Source organism: Heptranchias perlo, chromosome 21, assembly GCF_035084215.1.
Source record: "Heptranchias perlo isolate sHepPer1 chromosome 21, sHepPer1.hap1, whole genome shotgun sequence".
Taxonomy (NCBI): Eukaryota; Metazoa; Chordata; class Chondrichthyes; order Hexanchiformes; family Hexanchidae; genus Heptranchias; species Heptranchias perlo.
This window is the reverse complement of record NC_090345.1, coordinates 12,863,087-12,883,078: the sequence shown is the minus strand read 5'-3', so window position 1 is coordinate 12,883,078 and position 19,992 is coordinate 12,863,087. Positions and strand designations below refer to the sequence as shown.

General features: G+C 41.3%; 1 protein-coding gene and 1 long non-coding RNA gene across 4 annotated transcripts in view; one reads left to right on the top strand and one right to left on the bottom strand.

Moving 5' to 3' along the window:
* mxi1 (max interactor 1, dimerization protein) overlaps nt 1–8,263 on the bottom strand; it is a 44,725-nt gene extending 36,462 nt beyond the window's left edge. Inside the window, exons 1-3 of the mRNA XM_068002107.1 lie at nt 7,987–8,263; nt 7,662–7,749; nt 809–838 (exon numbers count right to left, since the gene is read on the bottom strand). Of these exons, the coding sequence (XP_067858208.1) occupies nt 809–838; nt 7,662–7,749; nt 7,987–8,059 (191 nt within the window). The 5' untranslated portion in view covers nt 8,060–8,263. The remainder of the gene's footprint in view (nt 1–808; nt 839–7,661; nt 7,750–7,986) is intronic.
* Nucleotides 8,264–14,579: 6,316 nt separating this feature from the next.
* On the top strand, nt 14,580–17,499 carry LOC137339983 (uncharacterized). 3 transcript variants are annotated; one of them, XR_010966673.1, is made up of 3 exons: nt 14,580–14,808; nt 16,473–16,607; nt 17,009–17,499. It is a non-coding gene; the product is annotated as an uncharacterized lncRNA (long non-coding RNA). The 3 variants fall into 3 exon arrangements; XR_010966672.1 differs by lacking the exon at nt 14,580–14,808 and adding an exon at nt 14,815–15,126; XR_010966671.1 differs by lacking the exon at nt 14,580–14,808 and adding an exon at nt 15,536–15,814.
* Nucleotides 17,500–19,992: the final 2,493 nt, after the last annotated feature.

Below are 19,992 nucleotides of genomic sequence, written 5' to 3'. Positions count from 1 at the left end.
TGGCTGCTATGAGCAATGGAAAAATCCTATAGTATGTCATAGGGAATGCTTTTCTACAATATGGGTTACGGCACACAGTTGCAGCAGAATAAAGAGAGTTTTACTCTGCTACTTAGGAGCGCTTGGTGCTAATGCTAAACTATCTTCAGCGTAAAAACCTTCACCTTGAGCACAAAAATTTGGAATAAAAAGTTAATTTGTTCAAATCAGCACAACGTAAATTAACAATGAAAAAAAATGCTGAAAAAATGTGAATTTTCTCTGGGGACAGTGAAGCCTCCAGAACACTGCAATGTTCTGTACCATTCTACTTATACCAATTCAGTGAAAAGTTAGAGCACTGTGCATGATGGATTGTTTCTGTAGAGTAAATAACAGTTCTGCTTCTGGAATGATGTGACCATTCAGTTTTTTTTCCACTTCATAAGAGCTCACTAACAGTGCCTCGGTAACCTGACACCTTAGCAACAATACCATCATGTGACCCAATCAGAGTTCAGTATGTCAGTAAAAAAAAGGCAACCAGTATTCTGCATACAGATTATCTGGTTAAAGTAGGTCAGACATCTACTTTCATTTTGCAAACGCATTGCTTCTTCTGTTAGGGAAGTTAAAAGCTTTTCTCAAAGTTAAAGCCTTATCAAAATCAGTAACTGCCTTCCTTATTTAATTGTAGGAGTCAGGCCTTATGACTCAAGTTTTATAATTAAAAAATTGCATACAATTTAATATATATTTGAAAATAAAATCTTCATGCCCATTATCAGTTTACATAAGTGAGTGGCAGTTCTTGTTGTAAGTGACTTACCGGTTCTTTTCTAATTCATTGTGTGTAGATCTGTAAGACAGAATTTTAGCAGTTATTTTCAAATGTTTTTAAAACATCTCCATCAGAACCAGTGAACTTGTCACATTTAAACTTAATTAACCTGTGTTTTGTTCCCCAATATTCTCCCCTCCTCTCCTGAAGGTGCTGACTCGAGCGTGCCACTTGCCTCTTGGTATCTTATCCAAGTGGCCATTCTTATACCCAGAGAGTGAGTGTCAGTAGGATATTGGATCATGGGAGGCATCACTTCTGAGTCTGATCCCGTTTTCGCCTAACATCTACACTTTCCAGCAGGAACCACTGGACAGCAATCACCGACAGGAATTCTGACTGATTTTTGTTCCGTCCCTCAACCAGGGAAGTTGAGGCCAAATGGAATGCCACAACTGGAATCAGCTTACTCAGCACAGGCCAAAGATTGAATCTGGGACCTTCCTGTTCTGAAGTTGGAGTTGATTTCCATATATTCATCTATGCAAAGGGCACATTTCGCTATGGTTAGAATCTAATGTTATTCCTTTTTATAAAAACACAAAATATTCAGAGAAACAAAATGCCCCCAAAAAATCTGTGAATTCCAAGTCCTGCTGTGAATCAAAGGAAAAAGACACCACCCCCATTCTAGAGAGAATGGCCAATAAAAGGTCAACAGTAGATTAAAAACATTCTTCCATTTGAATGTGCATGGTAACATCATCAAGAAAGACTTCCAAAACAAAAAAAAAGGCATGGAGACTTCTAGCTACATAGCACATCACTTAATTAGACCAACAATAGCATGATCTGCAGCAAAAGTGTAGGAGTTATACACAAAGCAATGTATAGATTTCTTCACATTATTTAAACAACTTAAATGAAACATTCACTTACAAGGATGAATTCATGAACGTATCATTTCAGTAAATTTTTAACTGGCTAATATTTGAGGGATGACAAGTTGAATTACAAAAATAAATTCAACTTATCACTAATCAAAAAGATTACATCAGAGTAGAACTTTAAGAATTTATTTCAATATAAAGCAATATGTATTCATTTTTTTCAACAATTTCTCACTCCAAAAAGGTCATCGCCCCATGCTGGGGTACAATTTCAAGGGTACCAGTAGCTCTCTGGTAACTAGCCCGTGACCATGCTTCATGTGTGAAACTTGACAGTGAGTACCAGGTATTCAAGGATGAGGGCTTTACAGCTGAGCCCAATCATGCAGTCACCTAATGCCTGCAAAGATTATTTGTTTGTGGGAGTCATCATCTCAGCCCTATCCTGCTGTCACTTGACATCTAACACACAAGCTCTTTATGGCACTGGTTAATGGACAGTGTTCAGAAGCGGGTACCTTGGATGATTTCTCAAGCATTCTAGCCTGGAGTGCTGAATCAACTGTAGCAATCCCAATACCACGTTAACTGAGATCACGGACTTGGGATGGAATGTGGAATCTTCCTGGTCTGGACAGCTCAGTACCACACTAAACATCCACACTAAGGACAGGCGGGGATTAAAATTTCAAAAATCAGAAACTCGACCCCAACCCGCCTAGTTCCAGTTTTAACGGAGGCGTGCTGGGAAGTGGGCGACTAAGCTGCTCTCAAGTGGCAGGTCAGTTATTTAAATATGTTAATGAGGCTAATTACCTCAAATTTTACCCGAGCTTTACTTTTAATGGCTGTGAGCCGGGTTTCTCAGGACTTGGAAACCCGGCAGCTGGAGGGAAGCGATAACGGCCTAATCCAGCAGGCAAATGCCTTTCCAGCAGTGCTTGTGGGCTAGAATGTGTTGGAGTGCTTCTCCTCAGCCCCTCAAGCAAACCTGCTTCCCTCCCTGCAATCCGCTGACCCCCCCCAACCTCTCCCTCCCTCCACGATCTCCCCCTACCACTCCCGAGCCACAATCTCACCCTCCCTCCTCTCCTCAGCTGCGGCCTACCAGCGCAGGCCTTCCTGCCCGTTAAATTTGGCAGGATCTCTGTGTTACCCACATTTCCCGGCCGCTATGACCCCACCACTCCCAAATATTGCAGCCAATAGGTCTAAATTTGTTAGCGCCCAAAACCAGGTGCGATTCTGGCAGCGTGCAGCAACAGTGCGCCAGAACAGAGAGGACCATCCTAAATTCATCCTCGGGCCTCATCTTCATAATTCAGGCAAGTTATGAGCGTCAATCAGGCACCCCGATGCAGGTCGCCTGTCGGGACCTAACCAATTTTGGCCAGCGCTGAGGCCCACAGGTAAGTCCAGAGCGGGGAGGCACTCGATCAGCAGTGGCCCAAAGTTGTATGTAGAGCCAGGAGAAGCACTCCAGCTCCTTCCAACCCCACAAAAAAAACATTTCTGAAAGATTTGGAGCCTTTTTTCGAGCGGCCTCCAGTGGTTCTTTTAAGTACCTCTGGTTAGGTTACTTAAGACCCAGAAATACTAGTCGGAGCTTCGACTAGTGCAAACCAAATCACAAATCCAGATCAGAAATGAGTGCAAGAGCCTTAAAATTGAGCCAGACTACCCAAAAAACGCCCGAAGATTTTAGCAGTGGCCCGAACATGCAGAACGGGCGCAGGCTTCTGGCCTGCTAAATTGGTTTACGGGCGTAAAACGGGTGCAATGATGTTGAATTTATGCCCCACTGTTTTCTTGTTGATAACAGACATAATATGGAACAGTCAGTTAGCCAATCCACACCTGCTCTACAGAAGATTTACGTACAGTAAATTAGCCGACGAATCTTATTTTTATTCTTTAGTTTATTAGTTTAGAAACCTAGCACCTGCATTTCACTTTAAAATGTACCGCCACTTGTTAACAACAAGAAAAACAACTTGCATTTATACGACACCTTTAATACAGAAAGATGTCCCAAGGCACTTCACAGAAGCATAATCAGACAAAATGAATTGACACGACTCAAAGGAGAGATTAGAAGGGGTGACTAAAAGCCTGGTCAAAGAGGTATGTTTTAAGAAAGTATTAAAGGAGAAGAGAGAGGTGGAGAGGCAAAGAGATTTAGAGAGGGAATTCCAGACCTTAGGGCCTAGACATCAAAAGTACAACAGCAAACGTTTTGAAGAGGGTGGCATTGCACAAAAGGTCAGAGTTGAAGGAAGATGCTGAGTAGAAAGGGGTGAGGCCATGAAGGGATTTGAACATGAGGATGAGAATTTTAAATTGGAAGCGTTTGGGGACCAGTAGCCAATGTAGGTCAGCGAGCACAGGGGTGATGGGCGAGTGGGACTTGGTGCAGGATAGGAATGGACAGCAGAGTTTTCGATGAGTTGGCATTTATGGAGGGTGGAGGATGGGAGGCCAGCCAGGAGAGCTTTGGAACAGTCGAGTCTGATGGTGACAAAGGTATGGATGACGGCTTCGACAGTAGATGGGATGAGGCAGTGGCAGAGACGGGCGATGTTATGAAAGTGAAAGTAGGCAGTCTTAGTGATGGAGAGGATATGGAGTTGGAAGCTCAGCTCAGGGTTAGATTGGATGATGAGGTTGTAAACAGTCGGCTTCAAACTGAGACAGTGGCCGGAAAAGGGGTTGGAATTGGTGGCAAGGGTACACAGTTTGTGGCGGGAGCCAAAGATGATGGCTTCAGTCTTCCCAATGTTTAACTGGAGGAAAATGCAGCTCATTATGGCTGGATGTTGGACACACAGTCTGATTGGGTGGTGGAATGTGCTGCCTGAAAGGGCGGTGGAATGCATTGCCTGAAAGGGCAGTGGAAGCAGATTCAGTCATGGCTTTCAAAAAGGAATTGGATAAATACTTGAAGGGAAAAAATTTGCAGGGCTATGGGGAAAGAGCGGGGGAATGGGACTAACTGGATTGCTCTTACAAAGAGCCGGCATGGGCTTGATGGGCTGAATGGCCTCCTTCTGTATTGTAACCATTCTATGATTCTACACAGGCTGACAACACAGAGGAAGTAGAGGGGTCAAGAGACCTGGTGGAGAGAGAGCTGGGCATCGTCAGCGTACATGTGGAACCTGCCACCATATTTGGATGATGTAGCCGAGGGGTAGCATATAGATGAGGAATAGAAGGAGGCCAAGAATAGATCCTTGGGGGATTCTACATGGTGCGAAGATAAGAAATGAGGCATTTGCTGGAGAAGCTCTGGCTACGATTGGATAGGTAAGAGGTGGAACCAAGGGTAGTCCCTCTCAACTGAATAATGGAATAGAGGCATTGTAGGAGGATAGGGCGGTCGACCTCATCACAGGCTGCAGAGAGGCTTAGCAAGAAGAGGAGGGATAGTACACCATGGTCACAGTCACAGAGGATCTCATTTGTGACTGATTAGGGCCACTTCAGTGTTACGACAGGGGCGGAAACCCAATTGGAAAGATTCAAACATGGAGTTGTAGGAAAGATGGGCACAGATTTGGGAGTTGGCAACACGTTCCAGGACTTGAGAGGTTGGAGATGGGGCAATAGTTTTCAAAGATAAAGGGGTTGAGGAGGCGTTTTTTGAGGAGGGGTTGATGACAACGGTTTTGAAAGGGAGGGGGACAGTACCTGAAAAGATGGAACCATTTACAATGTCAGCTTGCATGGGAGCCAGGAAAGGAAGCTGGGTGGTCAGCAGCTTAGTGGGAATTAGGTCGAGAGCAGCAGGTGGGTTTCATATACAAGATGAGCTCGGAGCGGGCATGAGGGGAGATAGGCGAGAGCTAGAAAAAGATGCAGATTCAGGACTAGGACTGGGGAAAGTTTGGAGGAAGTTTAGCCTGGTGGGGATGTGGCAGAGGCAGCTGAACGGATGGTCTCAATCTTAGTGACAAAGAAGCCCATGAACTCCGTGCATTTGTTGTTGGAGGTGAGGGCATAGGGGGCAGGGAAGAAGAGTTTAAGGAGACAGTTGGTATTGGAGAAATGAAGCCGAGGGGTTTTCTTTGCATTCCAAGGTGATCCTGGAATAATGAGTGGTTTTTATTAGTGATGCTTCCTCATTAATTGCAAATTTAGAGAGTCTTAAAAGGACATGTCATAGAGCATGGTACATATGCCCATCTTAAAGCTTCCAAGTATTCAGTGGAATAACTAATATATCACAAAACAACCGAACTCCTAGCCTTTGATAATCAGGCATTGGTTTTGGCATCTTATTGCTTAGCAATGAACTCAAACTTTACTAGTCGGCACCTAAAAATAATCATCTGGAGCTTCACCAATGACTTTGTGATTAAATGCACTGCATGGCATACTACAGATAAGAAGATCCCAGGTCCAGTTTCTGTTCTGTGCTGAGTTAGCAGATTTTAGCTTTGGTGCTGATAGAGGTGTGCTACACTTGGACTGGATTAGGGAAGGGAATAAAATCAGCCAAGGTTCCTGCTTTTGACTACTCTCCAGTTTTTCGATGAAAAGTGTGGGCTTGAATGTCTGGTGAGGGCAGGATTGATCTCAACTCTGATACCTCCACAGCTGCCAGCCCCCATTGGACTGTACCTTGGCAGAAGTTAGTGCCTTCCCCAAGAGATGGGGCAAAATTAGAGGCAAAAAAATCAAATGCACTTGTGGATGCAACTTGACTAGTAAGACTCTTTCTGTAGTAGATTTATTTTGGCTTCAGCAAGTTTTCATATCATTTATCCCAAGCAAAACTAGCTCCCCCCCACCCTCACTCCCGTTATGCTGGAAGTGGGGGAAGGGGGTTGAACACACCACAACCTGTTTTAGCCATACATGTCTTGACATGCACTATAAAGCACTGAGTTTGCAATGTACTGCAATTTGAAAACTAAAACCTCTAATTAAAAAACCCAGATTATTTTTAGTTGCAATATTGCCTTTCATCCTGAGCATGTAGTCAAAACATTTCCATAATCTACATACCACACAGTAATGATTATCTAGTCATAAACTCTCCTTCATGTTTTTACGTTACACCATCAAGAAACATCTGATTCCAAAGAAAATTAAACAAATATAAATCGAACACATGAGCAGTTTCAAGCCACTCTTTGAATTGTGTTTATTTAAATGAAACCAAAATTATTATTTCGGGGGAGCAAAACAATTTTGTATATCATGATGAAGGTTCATTAAATTTCTCACAAATTTCCATTACCTCAACCATAAAATGCTTATTTTGCTCATCGAGACCACACAACTAGTTAAATAAAACAGATAAAGAATTGAAAGAAATGGCCCTGCTCCTGCAAGAACAATATTGTACGATGTTCCTAACAATCATAGCAGACGCTGAGTCTCTGATGCGTAAGAAAATACAACTGAAATAATTAGGTCTCTTCGTATTTTTAATCGGTTATGTACATTGGATTTTCATTTTTTGACTGTAAAATGATTTTACTGTAAATTACAGGTTCATAGGGGGAATTGATGAACTATCCCTACATGTAAAATGACAGCGGATAAAATTCAGATGAGCGCCGTGTGATCCCTGTGAACTATATCGCTATTTCCGTGCCCCCCTTTTAATTTCACATCACTGTGTGTTTTTAAAACTGTAAATCTGACAATCAGCTGATTACAGATGGCGCTCGAAACCCTATTTTTCCCCATAAAAAATAATTAAGCGTTGCATTTTCTTTTCCCTCCCAACACTTTGCACTATTCACCACACACACACACACACACCAAAAAAAATAATAAAATATACCTTACGTTTATTTTAAAAGTTGATGTACTTTACAGTCACAGGTTCAGTTGCAGTCGGTTTTTAAAAAATTAAAAATATATAAAATGGCGGGTACATTCAGTGGCAACCACATAAACACCGCTCATTAACTGTTTCAGTTTAATTTACCCCGACTTTAGTCCACTTTTTAAAAAATATATTTATGAATAATAGATTTATATATACACATTTTTACCTATTGCTCGAATTCTTTTTGGTTTTCATTTTCTTCCTCGTCGCCTCGACATTGCAGGGTAACGTCGATGCATATCCGTGCTCAGCTTCTGCAAGGAAAACAAAAACACAAGTTCACGTTCGTATTTTGTTTAAAATGTATTACTGTTGACGATCACAGTTTATTTTAAATATTATATTTGCAAGCGTCCGAACGGCTGTTGGCTGCTTCTTCGACTGCGGTTAATGACAGTTAGAACGCTTGGCGATTTGAATTTTTATAAATAAATAATAATTTATCGGATTTGTTTATTTGCAGCCCGAATGCCCCCTTTCCTTCTTTTTACCTCGTTCTCTCCTCTCTAAATATTCGGCTGCTTCTATCAGTCTCTGGATGTTGATTAATTGTACTGCGTTCATTATTTTTGTTGTATTTATATTTGGTCGTGTATATAATTGTTATATAATATACATGTAAGATATAAAAATAATAAAAAGTAAAGGGAGGGGGGGAATTTTTTTTTAAAAAAAAGAAAATTCTTAAAATAAAAATGAAAGATAAAAAAGGGGGAAAAAGCGAGCGATGTGCAAGCAGCCGACCCCGCTCCCTCCTCTCTCACTCTCTCAGTCCAAGTTTGTTTACCTCAGGATATATCGAGGCGGACGGCTCCGAAAGAGCTGCTCCACTGCGCCTGCGTCCACTTCGGTCGCTCTCTCACTCCCCCCTCCCCACACACACACACAAAAAAACCGCACAAAGCACGACGGGAAATGTAGTTCTTCCCTTCCCGTCCGCTTTCAACGCTGAGTCAACGGACCGCAATTCCCACAATTCCGCCCATCGCCTCGGCGATCATTTTCGCCCCACGTCGGCGAGCGCGGCCAGCAACCCGGCAACACGTGACGTCACCGAAACAGCATTCGCTTCTCGTTGGTGGAGCTCGGCGAGGGGCGGGAGCGTCAGCGGGTCGAGCCTCCACCAATGGGTGGCTCAGCTTTTTGATGTACTGCGTTTCATGTGAAAAGCACATGTGGGGGAGGCGCATCCGGGTGTGACAGGGGGACGCTCGCGTGCCGTGCACGTCCCCGCGTGCGTGTAGCGGGAAATGTAACATTTGCAAAAAAAAAATACACAAAGGGAGCACGGTCCTGCACGGGAAAACAGGTGGATTCCATTCACTCATATACAATACAATTTATTACTGAAAACAAATGCACGAATATTGACACTTTGTTGCAATAAGTTGGATAGCTCAATTCTTAGATCTGACAAACGAGCATCATTAGGTCAAATTATTGATTTTATGTTCATGCCTGTCACTCTTAAAAAGATACACAGGCTCGTTTAAATGCGGTTCACTCGACCTATGTGATCACAAATCTCACTCCTAATATTTGGCAGCTCTGAAAGGTGTTAACAAGCTTTTACTTCTGCTTCATCCAATGGAAAGTGTAAATATAATTTCTGATTACTTGCTCTGAGTTAGCTTTCAAGCAAAATAAGTTACTTACCCATCAGTTCACCTATGTTTATGTAAAACAAAAATTGAAAATGCTGGGAATACCAGTTCATATATTAGATACCGATGCTGACGCACATTTGGCAGTTTGGCTCAATTGGCAGCATTCATACCTCTTAGAAGGTTTGCACTTTTCTTCAGATGAGATATTAAACTGAACCCCTTATGCCTGTTCCAACGATTCAGGTAGCTGTTAAAGATCCTGTGGCATTTTCTGGATGCTGGCCAACATTCCAGCTTTAACTAATAGCAGAAAAACAGATTAACTGGTCATGCACCTCAATGCTATGTTATGATGTGTTTGCATACATTATATGCAATGTATGAAAGATGTGATATATATCTGCACAAGTCTTCAGACAGTGATCTAACAACATATTTGTATTCCATTGTTGGTGGTGGTTTTTGGAATCCTGTCTACAATAGTTAAGAGAGAACCTAATCAACAAAGAGGTTGTGAATATTTCAGAAGCAGAGACATTACTTCTTAAAAACAATATTCAAATGAAGATCCTATTTTTGCAAGTGTCTTTGATATCAGCAGGCTGGTTCTGAGCAGCAACTTCTCAAAGGCATTATTATTATTTCACATAAAAACTAAATCATCAACAATGATCCATGGCTACCCACATCCCAAGAAAAACCAACAGAACTAATTGTGTGTGTGCATGGAGAGAAAGTGAGAGATGTTTTCAGCTCTTCCAGACTATTGCTCCAAATGTTTGTATCTGTAAATGTAATATATATATATGTATGTACTTTCAATAAGAAATTGCAACTTTTCACCATATCTCCCCTAATTGGACCTGCTATGGCATGGGAAGTTTTGCTAACTGGAGTTGGAAGTGATTTTTAGATCCCCTTTGGAGCACAATGGGTAATTGTGTTCTTCAGCCCTCTTGTTGTATGTATTTCATCTGCCTCCTTCCAGGAAGTTAATTAACAAAATGCATGTACATTTGGATTGCTACTTCATTTTGTTGCAATTCCATCTTCATGTTATTATCACAGTGCATATAGATTATCACAATTATGTATAAATCAACATCAGTGGATATAACAATGTATAAGTCAGATGTCACTCTTCTAAGTGTCATATTTTGTTGCAGCTCCAAAACAATGTTAAGAAATAAAGTATTAAAAATGAGAAAGAAAGCCAAACATGTCCTACTTATTTTTCTGACCTTAATAACATGGCCTTAGCCCAGGGCCAGGAGCTGAGGGTTTATAAGCAGCTGTCAATGTAGAGCTTTACCTCTGTAATTAGTCTCTAATTGACCTCATGATGTGTCTATTTAGGCCATTTCTATGCAGAACTAGACCAAATTTAAGAACACTTGCAAATCCCCTACAGCTGCTTTAGAAGCAGCAATGCTAGAGGCTTGAAAGTAGGACACTAGTCTGGCCTTTTGGAGGTTGAAAAAATGTTTAAAAATGGGAATGAAGATCCAATTTCTTAATTTTTTTTAACATGCTAATAGGCAGTTACATTTTCACGTAATTATAATATGATGGGCTGTCGAAGTGCTACAATTGGCCTCACTGTCTGTATGCAGGGGAGGAAAAAAAAGTGACTTCTGCTAGGAATTGTGCACGTGTGTGAATATCAGGTGAGAATAGAATCAGGCTTGGTTGTAATACCTCCCCCAGTTAAATAGCCTGCCAACATTCACTTTTCAGGCTCACACATGAAGAATGGCCACTTGGATGAAGTGATGAATGACTACCAGCACCTGTGGGACTGTGCCCTAGGGCAGTGATGTCCAATAGAAATTGCTGTCTAGCCACAGGTATGGCTATGACAACACCATTTTAGCCACCTGCACTAATTTTAGTAGAAAACGCCTTACACAAACTCTCACAATACAGGTAAACATACTTCACATGGGTATATTTACTTAACAAACATCCACCACCATTCAGTAATCAAAGAAGTAACGCACTCACAATGATCAAAAAACACTCGCCCACTCTGCTTTCCATCTTACTATTTTACCAACAACCGCACAAAAAGGTTAAAGTACACATGCATACACCGTGCGAATATGAGCATTGGGATCACATGCCCAAAGACAGTGTCTATTACTCATCTTTTATTTACTAATCAGAAATGCAATTAGCCTCATCTAAATTCCCAATTGGCCACGTAGCTTTGGCTGACATATTGAACGACACTGTCCTAGAAGGGGTCAGAATTTTCAAGAGGGGAGGGTTAATAAGGGGGGGGGAGGGTTAATAAGGGGGGGGGAGGGTTAATAAAGGGGGGTGGAGAATTAAGGAAGAAAGAAAATTCAGGCATTCATTAATATCAGTTCAACCTGTGGCTCAACCAATTACATTATTTCTCCCATTTAAAATACATTTTTGTTGCCTATTCAGGATATGCAGACAGTGGGCAGCTGATACAGGCCTCAGCCTGTGGCTTTCATGAGCAATCACTAGCAGGTGTTTTAAGCATAGCCTGGAATGATTTGCTCCTTTTTTTCCTTCATCCCTGTGAGCAAACACATGGGTGTAATTTTGACTTTGGGCAATAGTGTAAAGTGGGCGATATCGAATCAGCCACCCGTTATAGATCTCTCTCAATTTTCATTTCCGTTGAATTCAATGGAAATGAAAATCAGGAGAGATGTATAACGGGCGACTGATTCGATATTGCCCGCTTTAGACTATTGCCCAAAGTCAAAATTACCCCCTTGGTCTCTGTCTTTGCTCTCTCTCCCCCAGTGGCTAGATCAGGGTTAGAAACACCTAAAGAATGCAGGCATGAACTCAAGTGTTACTACAGTGGCACCGATGTACATTTTTTTTATAATTGAGAAACCTAAGGTGTATTTACATTACATGTGCAAAGTAGTTTTGCTTCACTAACATTACAGATATAAATAAATGCCACATAAGACCTGGAGCAGGGGATTCCCTTGGCGTCCTATGCTTCCCTCTGGTGTCAGGCCTAGTCTTAATTCTGGATTTACACTACGCAGGTTTGGTGTAACTAAAAAAAACTGCTTCACACCAAGTAGTGTAAATGCACCCCTAACTAAGAGCTAAGGCCCACAGTGTGGGACACCACCAAGGCTGAAGAGAGTAGGAAAGGAGAGGTAGATCAAGACATTGTAAAGAATAAATAAAAGATGAAGAATAAGCAATGCCTTACTTGAGTTGCATATCTTTGATATTCAAGGCCAGGTTGCTACAGATCCTGGATTTATAACTCCATAAAGTTAGAGTGAAGTTCTGATGGTGACCAACAGTCCAGCTTGAACGCTGAGTTTGCTCAACTTTCATCCAAGCTGCTAAGTAGCAAAAATCAGCATGAAAACCATTTCACTCTAGCCTGTCTGCTAATCTACAGAATATCAGAAGGCCGTGCAGCTTCATAAGTAAGCAAACTACCAGGTACTTAAACATTGGCCTAGTGAGATGACTGTACAGTACTTGGCGTGCATGGAGAGGGGAAGCAACATGTACAAGAAGAACAAATTCAGACTTCACAAGTACTTATATGTTGTTTCCCTCAATTGAATTCTAGCAAAATCAATAGTGATGGCCTAATTACCGTGATACATTTAATAAATTAGGATAATTGTAACAATTAATACAATGTAAGGAAGCAACCTTCTCAGAGATGCAAACAATTATCATTTTAACTGGCCAAGAATTGAACAGTTGATAAATCATGCAGATTATGTTTTAGTCATTTTGAAACAGCTAAAGCAAAAAAAAACTCTTTAGTAGGGTGGAGTCGAATTATACGTATACTTGATTCAAGTATAACTCTAAACTGGACTAAATAAGTACCAATGCACTGTCTGCATTTCCCCATACTACATACAGCAACCTTTGCATTAGTAAATTGTGTATTTTGTAAATTGTGCATTCTATCAGGAGTCGACTGCATTGAAAGAAACCGAAAGCTGTGGTTCTGTGTGTTAATAACAGGCCCGAGTCTGTTTAGTTAATCTTGTGTTCATCGGTAACCAGGGGCAGGAAGCACTCTTGTACAAAGACGTCCCCCATGCATCATCTTTAAGCGGTGCTAAATGCACAAAAGCGTTATTGTTTGTTTTCGCTTGTTGTCATTGTCATCGTGACATTTTACTAAAGCGTAACGTCCTACTGAGAAAAAACAAAAATCTAATTAATTTGTTTTTTTAAAAATAAAAATCAAATGTGCAGAATGCAGATAAATATGATTGTTTACGGGTTGGCACTGTTACCAGGGGAGAGAGACCCAGACATCTGGAGCATATTACAACACACCACATGCCTGATTGGGCATGTATCACTTGCCCGTGGTTTTCAAAGCACGTGGCGAAGAAGTATTTTATGGACTGTTGCACTGAAAAATTACCTGTCATCACATACTCAAAACGACGACTGGAGTCGCCAGCCAGTGATACCGAACATTTTTTTTTAGAAAACTAGTATCAATGGGATCCTGATAATTCGAAGGAAAAGTACCTAATGTTTCACTTTGTTCGTGCCTGTCTGCGTTGTGTAATTATACACGGAATTGTCTGGGGGAAGATAGGGCAGGGAGTTTAACAGCAGAGAATGTTTGTCCCATCGCCTTCAAACACGTTTCAGAGATTAAAGAGCGCGGGACATTAACACGACACTAATTTTGTGATTTTCAGTCACAAAAGCAAAGGAGCTTTTACTCCGCCTTATTTTATTCGCTGGTTTTAAACGGATCTAGATGTTCAAACCGGTTTTTGAAAAAAAATCTTTACTGTGAATATTATCAATACACTGATCGAGAACAGTAAGGCTAAGATAAGAATCACTAATTGTTCACATTTTATCTATTCAAAGGCTAAAAGCAGCGACCAGATTTTAATTATACAGGATACATAATGCCTGAACTGTGTCTTTCTTTGTACAACAGCTTTCCTTGATTTTATTTTCTACCTTCCATTATTATGCATTTTAAATACTCAAAACTTTCTAACAGTGCAAAATTATATAGAATATCTATATTCATATAATATAATCATCTGTACTTCTCACCTCCAATTAAAATTAAGCTTTTTTTTCAAAAAATATTTACATCCGAAAACACAAAGTGCAAAACAATATTCTCCTAACGTACCGAGCTCTTTTTAAAATATATATTTGATCTATATTTTTGGTTGCTTTGTGGGATACACACCTGTGCTATGGAGGGAGGTTTAAAAAAAGCCAGACACGTTAATCCCACAGAAACTTTACGGTTTCAGTCGATGACTGAATAGTTAACTTCAATGTCTCCTGTGTTCTGCAGTCCAGTCACATTTAAAAGCACAGGGTCGGTAGAAAATTTGGTGTGTGTTTTTTTTTAAAAGAACTAACGCGTGTATATTTCCATGTAAATTTCAGACGGTCAGGGATGCCCCGCACTTACTCTCGTTTTCTTTCTCGGTCCTTTCTATGTGACTGGCCGCTTCCAGGAGGATTTGAACATTTTGCAGAAAAGTGTTGATCTGATGCACAGACTCTTCTTTGTTCAGGATGTCATTGAGAGGGAACCGCGACATTGCTACAAGATCCAGCGGTGTTCCAGAGGCGACCTGCTGCTGATCAGAGGGCTGGAGATAAATGACAGGCAACTGGACGTCATTCCTGGGCCTTCCGCGTTTTCCCATTCTCTCTCTCACCCACACACATGTGAGACTCAGCCTGTCTGTGTCTGGTGCCGGGGATGAATAGGGTTATTGAGCGATTCCCGCGGCTCTCAGCGCCTGATCCAAGCCAGCAGAAAATGCTCCCAGGACGCGGTTCCGCCTTTTTTTTTTGGTAGACCCCAACGCGCCACTCTGTGTCATTTAAGCGCCCATGTCTCAACTCAGCCAGACTGAGCATTTAATCGAATCCCACTCACTGGCACAGTTTGGGAACGAATCGGAGATCATTTCGGTTCTTTCTCAAACTCCAGCTTGTTTATCCACCTCCCCCACAAAAATATCAAGCTTTATGTTTCATAAGGTAAAGATATATAATGTATTTTTGACTAAAGTGAAGCAATGATTATGTAATTTAAAAAAAATCTTTTCCCAATGCACCTGTTTAATTAAAAATACTCTTTATTTCAACGAGTTTGCAAGCTGACTCATTCCTCTAATCTCACCTCAGCAACTTGTAACGATATGGTAGATTCGAATTCTCACTTGTGTGGACTATTGATTGTCAATATATACACATTTGTTGCATATTGTAGCATTCTCGAGTCTACTGATTGTTCTTTTGTAACATTTGGGGAAATAAAAACTTTATATATTATAAAGTAGAATTAGAGAAGTGGGTGTTTTTAATAAGAGTTTCTCCCCCCTAAACCCTCCATTTAAAAAAAGTTACTTTCTCCGCTTTTAGGTCTCGCTGCATCATTCGTCATTTACAACCAGGGGAGGCTGGAGTGGAGAACGGAAGCAGCATGTTCCCAATCCTCTGTTGAATATATTATTCCACCAGATGGGAGGAGTAGAGAAGAGCACCAGAGAATCATCCAGTGATTTCCCCTCCCTTTGGGGAAGTGCCTCCTTTAATAAGTCCAGTAGTGAATTGTGGGAATGAATAGATTTAATAGAGGTGTTCAAAATTATAACAGGTTTTGATAGGATAAATAGGGACAAACTGTTTCCACTGGCAGGAGGTAACCAGAGGACACAGATTCACGGTAATTGGCAAAAGAACCAGAGGGGAGATGAGGAGAATTTTTTTTGGGCAGCGAGTTGTTATGATCTGGAATGCACTGCCTGAAAGGGTGGTGGAAGCAGATTCAATAGTAACTTTCAAAAGGGAATTGGATATATATTTGAGGGGAAAAATTGTAGGGCAATGGGGAAAGAGCAGGGCAGTGGGACTAATTGGATAGCTCTTTCAAAGAGCCGGCAGAGGCACGATGGGCCGAATGGCCTCCTGTTCTGTATGAATTTATGATTCTATGAATACACACCCCACTGTACTAACATAAATAATGACATTTTTATTCTCTCCCCCCCCCCCCCCTTGTCCTTCTTCAGACAGTGGTGATTTATGCTGGGATACCTGGGCAGCAGCAGGCCTTCGCCTGCCTCACCTAATCGGTCATGTTTCAATTGCAAGTCTAGGCACTGAGCTCGAAATTCGTTTTTGATCAAAAATTTAGGTCAATGCCAATTTTTCTTAACGATTAACAACCCGCAAACAAAATCGCAGGAACGTGCAGGCTATGGTTTTGAAACAGGCAATCTCCAAGGCACCAATTTTGTTAGTGTCACTAATTATTGAGAAAACTGGCATTCTCCCATTTTTTTCATTAAAAGAGGAATTTAATCCTGACTGTCTGTCTACAGGCTATTTGGCGATGGGGGCATGCGCATCGAAGTCAAACCAATGCTGTTCTCAGCCAAAGTCCAGACATCCGCAGTTTCCAGCAACACTCGTACAGTGTGTCATCCCACAGATCATGGCTGGCTCTTGGAGGATTGGTGAGTTGGAATCAAACCCATATCACCCTGTTACTGTCACTGAAGATTTTTTTAATTAACATCATTATGGCAATTATTTATTAAAAACTTGTTGACTTAAAAAAGCAGCCATTTTAGGAAGTTCAAATAACATTTCAAAAATGAAAACTAATGCTTCAAAGGACTGTTAAAAAAGCAGAGTTAACTTACCATAAGAGCATATTTTAAAACCTAGCTGTTTTTTAAAATCACATAACAGCATGTACAATACTCAAGTGGAAATGATAGATGATGTTATGGAAATAGCTGTAGTACACTTGCTGACTGTGTCCCAGATTAATAATAGTTATATTGCTGCAAGCCATGAAAATAGTTTTTGTCCATTTTTCGCTAACTTTCTTCCATTCTTTGCTCTTCTGAAGGATCTGGGGGACAGTTCTACAGATGTCGGCAGCCCTTGTCCAAGTGGGCCATTCTTCATGTGCGAGTTTAGACAGTGGCTATCTAGATTGGTCACGGTGTCCATAGGCTGGAAGGAGGAAAAGTAAACTGGGGTTCCTGCCCTTGTCATTATCCAGTCATTCTTGCTGGAAACTGTGTATATCCGGGCATTGGGTCGAATTGGGCTCAGCTGAAAAGCACCTACTCACTGGGCTTACACGTGCGAAATGGCCACTTGGATGAAGTTCTTGGGGTGTGGTGCAGCCAGAAACTATAAAACCATCACCAGCTTGTGAAGGAGAGGAGGGGGAGAAATAGAGAACATTTTTAAAAACCTGTTAAAAGCTTTTGTGCTTAATGATCTGGGGATCATAAAGATGGTAAAGTTCTCGCAGTCAGTGCTTTGATATGTGGTCAATCCAAATATGCCATGCTCATATAATCATCAGTTTCCATTGATTATTAAACAGTTACAAGTCATAGCAACATGCATTTATATATAATCTATATAAGAAGCTTCTGCATATTTTTCACCTGAAGTGACTGCATCCATTTTGTTGGCTGCACACTAAAGCTGCATATTGCAATTAGCACAGTTCACACTTACATGCAGTGTTGTGCAGAAGGATAGGGCATGACGTCCTCTTGCTGATCCTGGGTATTTCAGAATATCAATTCAAAATTTACCACAACACATACTTTGCTACCTACGTTCTTGTTCATGAGGAAAGGCAAAAAAAGCCACCCACCCTTCCTCTTCGTCACTGTTACATTTAGCAATTGAGTGCATTTTACTAAATTTGATAAACTTGAGTAGTTTTGCAACAACTTGTTCTTTATTAGCTAAACTTACATATCACCCCTCCCATTAGTCGAGTGGCCCAGGTGTCCCCATCTCTGATTTTTCTCTCCCAGCCGGTGGGCAAGTACCTGGCCTCTCTGTGCGGGCTCTCTCCTGATGGCATAAGTAGGATCAAGAATTGGCTGTGGAGAATCATGGCTCTGTGACATAATGGAGGTAGTTTTCACAGTATGCACCAGCAGGCGAGACTCCCCGGCAACCAATCTGTACTCAGAAAACTACCTCTAACCCGTGCTGACCACTGTCGTAAAATTCACTCAACTCGGAATTTTAAGAAAAGTGTGAGGTTCAGTTGGTTTCTGAGCCTACAGGCCAGGACGGCTCCTAGTTTAATCACTGGTCTCTGTAGTTAATCTCAGTTGGGGCACTAATGGGGGCATTTCAGTTGGTCTCATCATTCCTGGGCTAGGGGGAGGAAACCAGTGACCCCTGCTGGAAAGTGGCCGTGTGTGGTTGTCCAGTGAGAACAGCATCAGGCGACACTTCCCCCTGTTTGAATTGTCTGCTGACACAGTCTCATCCCATGAGTGAAGAATGGCCACTTTAGGTGACGTACTGGAGGACTACCTGTCACACCCCACCACCGTAAGGGGAGAAAATGGGAGGGAAAGCCAAGAACATTACATCCTCCCATTGTGAAAGGAGCTCCTACAACTTCAAAAGGATTTCAGATCAGTCTGTTTTGAAAGCCAGCTTGATAGATGGAAGAAAAAATAAGCGAAGATTGCTGTACAATTGTTCCCAGAATTGTTTCTGAGCGCTGTGTTTTCATGCATTCTCGTTATCGGGATTGATTTAATTGTTATAAAGGCCTCCACTTTTCATTGATCTCCTGCTCAGAATTCAGATTTATTGGAATCACTGCATTTGTTCCAATAGTAAATGGAAACAACATATACTCTCTGACCTGTGATAGTCTGGAACCTAACTATAAAAGCCACATCGGTGCTAGAAAAGGTTTCTAGCAGTCATTCCCAAATTGAAAATGACATTATTTTTAAATGTTATTTTTATGGGGAAAAACAGTCGCCAGAATGCTGTGAAAGCTGGAACTGGAACTGGATAGTACATATTGGTGAGGTCCGTTGGCATCTGTGGTCTCCTCATCCTACTATGAAGCACCTTGACACGTTGCAGGGGCTATATAAATGCAAGTTGTTGTCGTAGCCTAGTGATGACAATTGACTGGTTAGTTTCACTTATCTAAACTTTCCAGTTAGCAGAAACTGGAACTAGAATCCTAAAGAGACAAAGCACTAGGCCTTTATCATCAATGGGGAGTTAAGAATGTTTGTAAATGGCGCAGCCTTCTCTTCATTCTCTGCAATGTACAGCCTTTTAAAGCCTGCATTATTTAAACCCTCCATCTTGATTTACCTCCTGTTCCCAATTCTTTTCTTCTTTGATGGTGTCCTTGTATTATGAGCCTGGACATTTCATCTATGTGTTTACATTTTAAAAAAATGGTTGATAGGAAAAAATAGTTGGAACGAGAGGCAGCCTGATTGCAAAGTGAGTTGTTTTGCTAAGACATTGTACCTGCTTTATATTCGCACTGCCTTTTTCAATAACATAAAGAAATGGAGCAAAATATACCCCATATAGGGTGATCTCTCATGCCATTACACACAGGTAGACTGGGGTCTGGTGCATGGTTCTAACATTTAGCTACTAACCTAGACTATCATTTTAAGGTCACCGATCAGATATTCCCTGCAGTTAAGTGGTCTATCTAAGATCAATTGTTATTATTATTGGAAGTTTCTCTAGATTGGTAGCTTCTTGGCTCCTCTCCTTATTATCTCAACAATCTCCCAGGTTATCTCAAGGTCAAACAAAGCAGCAAGAAATAAATTAGTTTCTTTCTTTTTTTACATTTTTGTCAAATGTTGTCTGATAACGCTACGGACTACGGACCAAATGCTTGAATATGGGATTAGAGTAGACAGGGCTGATGGCCGGCGCGGACACGATGGGCCGAAGGGCCTCTATCCGTGCTGTATAACTCTATGACTCTATAACTCTATGACTCTATAACGCTCCTGTGAAGTGCCTCGGGATGTTTTACTACGTTAAAGGTGCCATATAAAGGTGCTTTTCTTT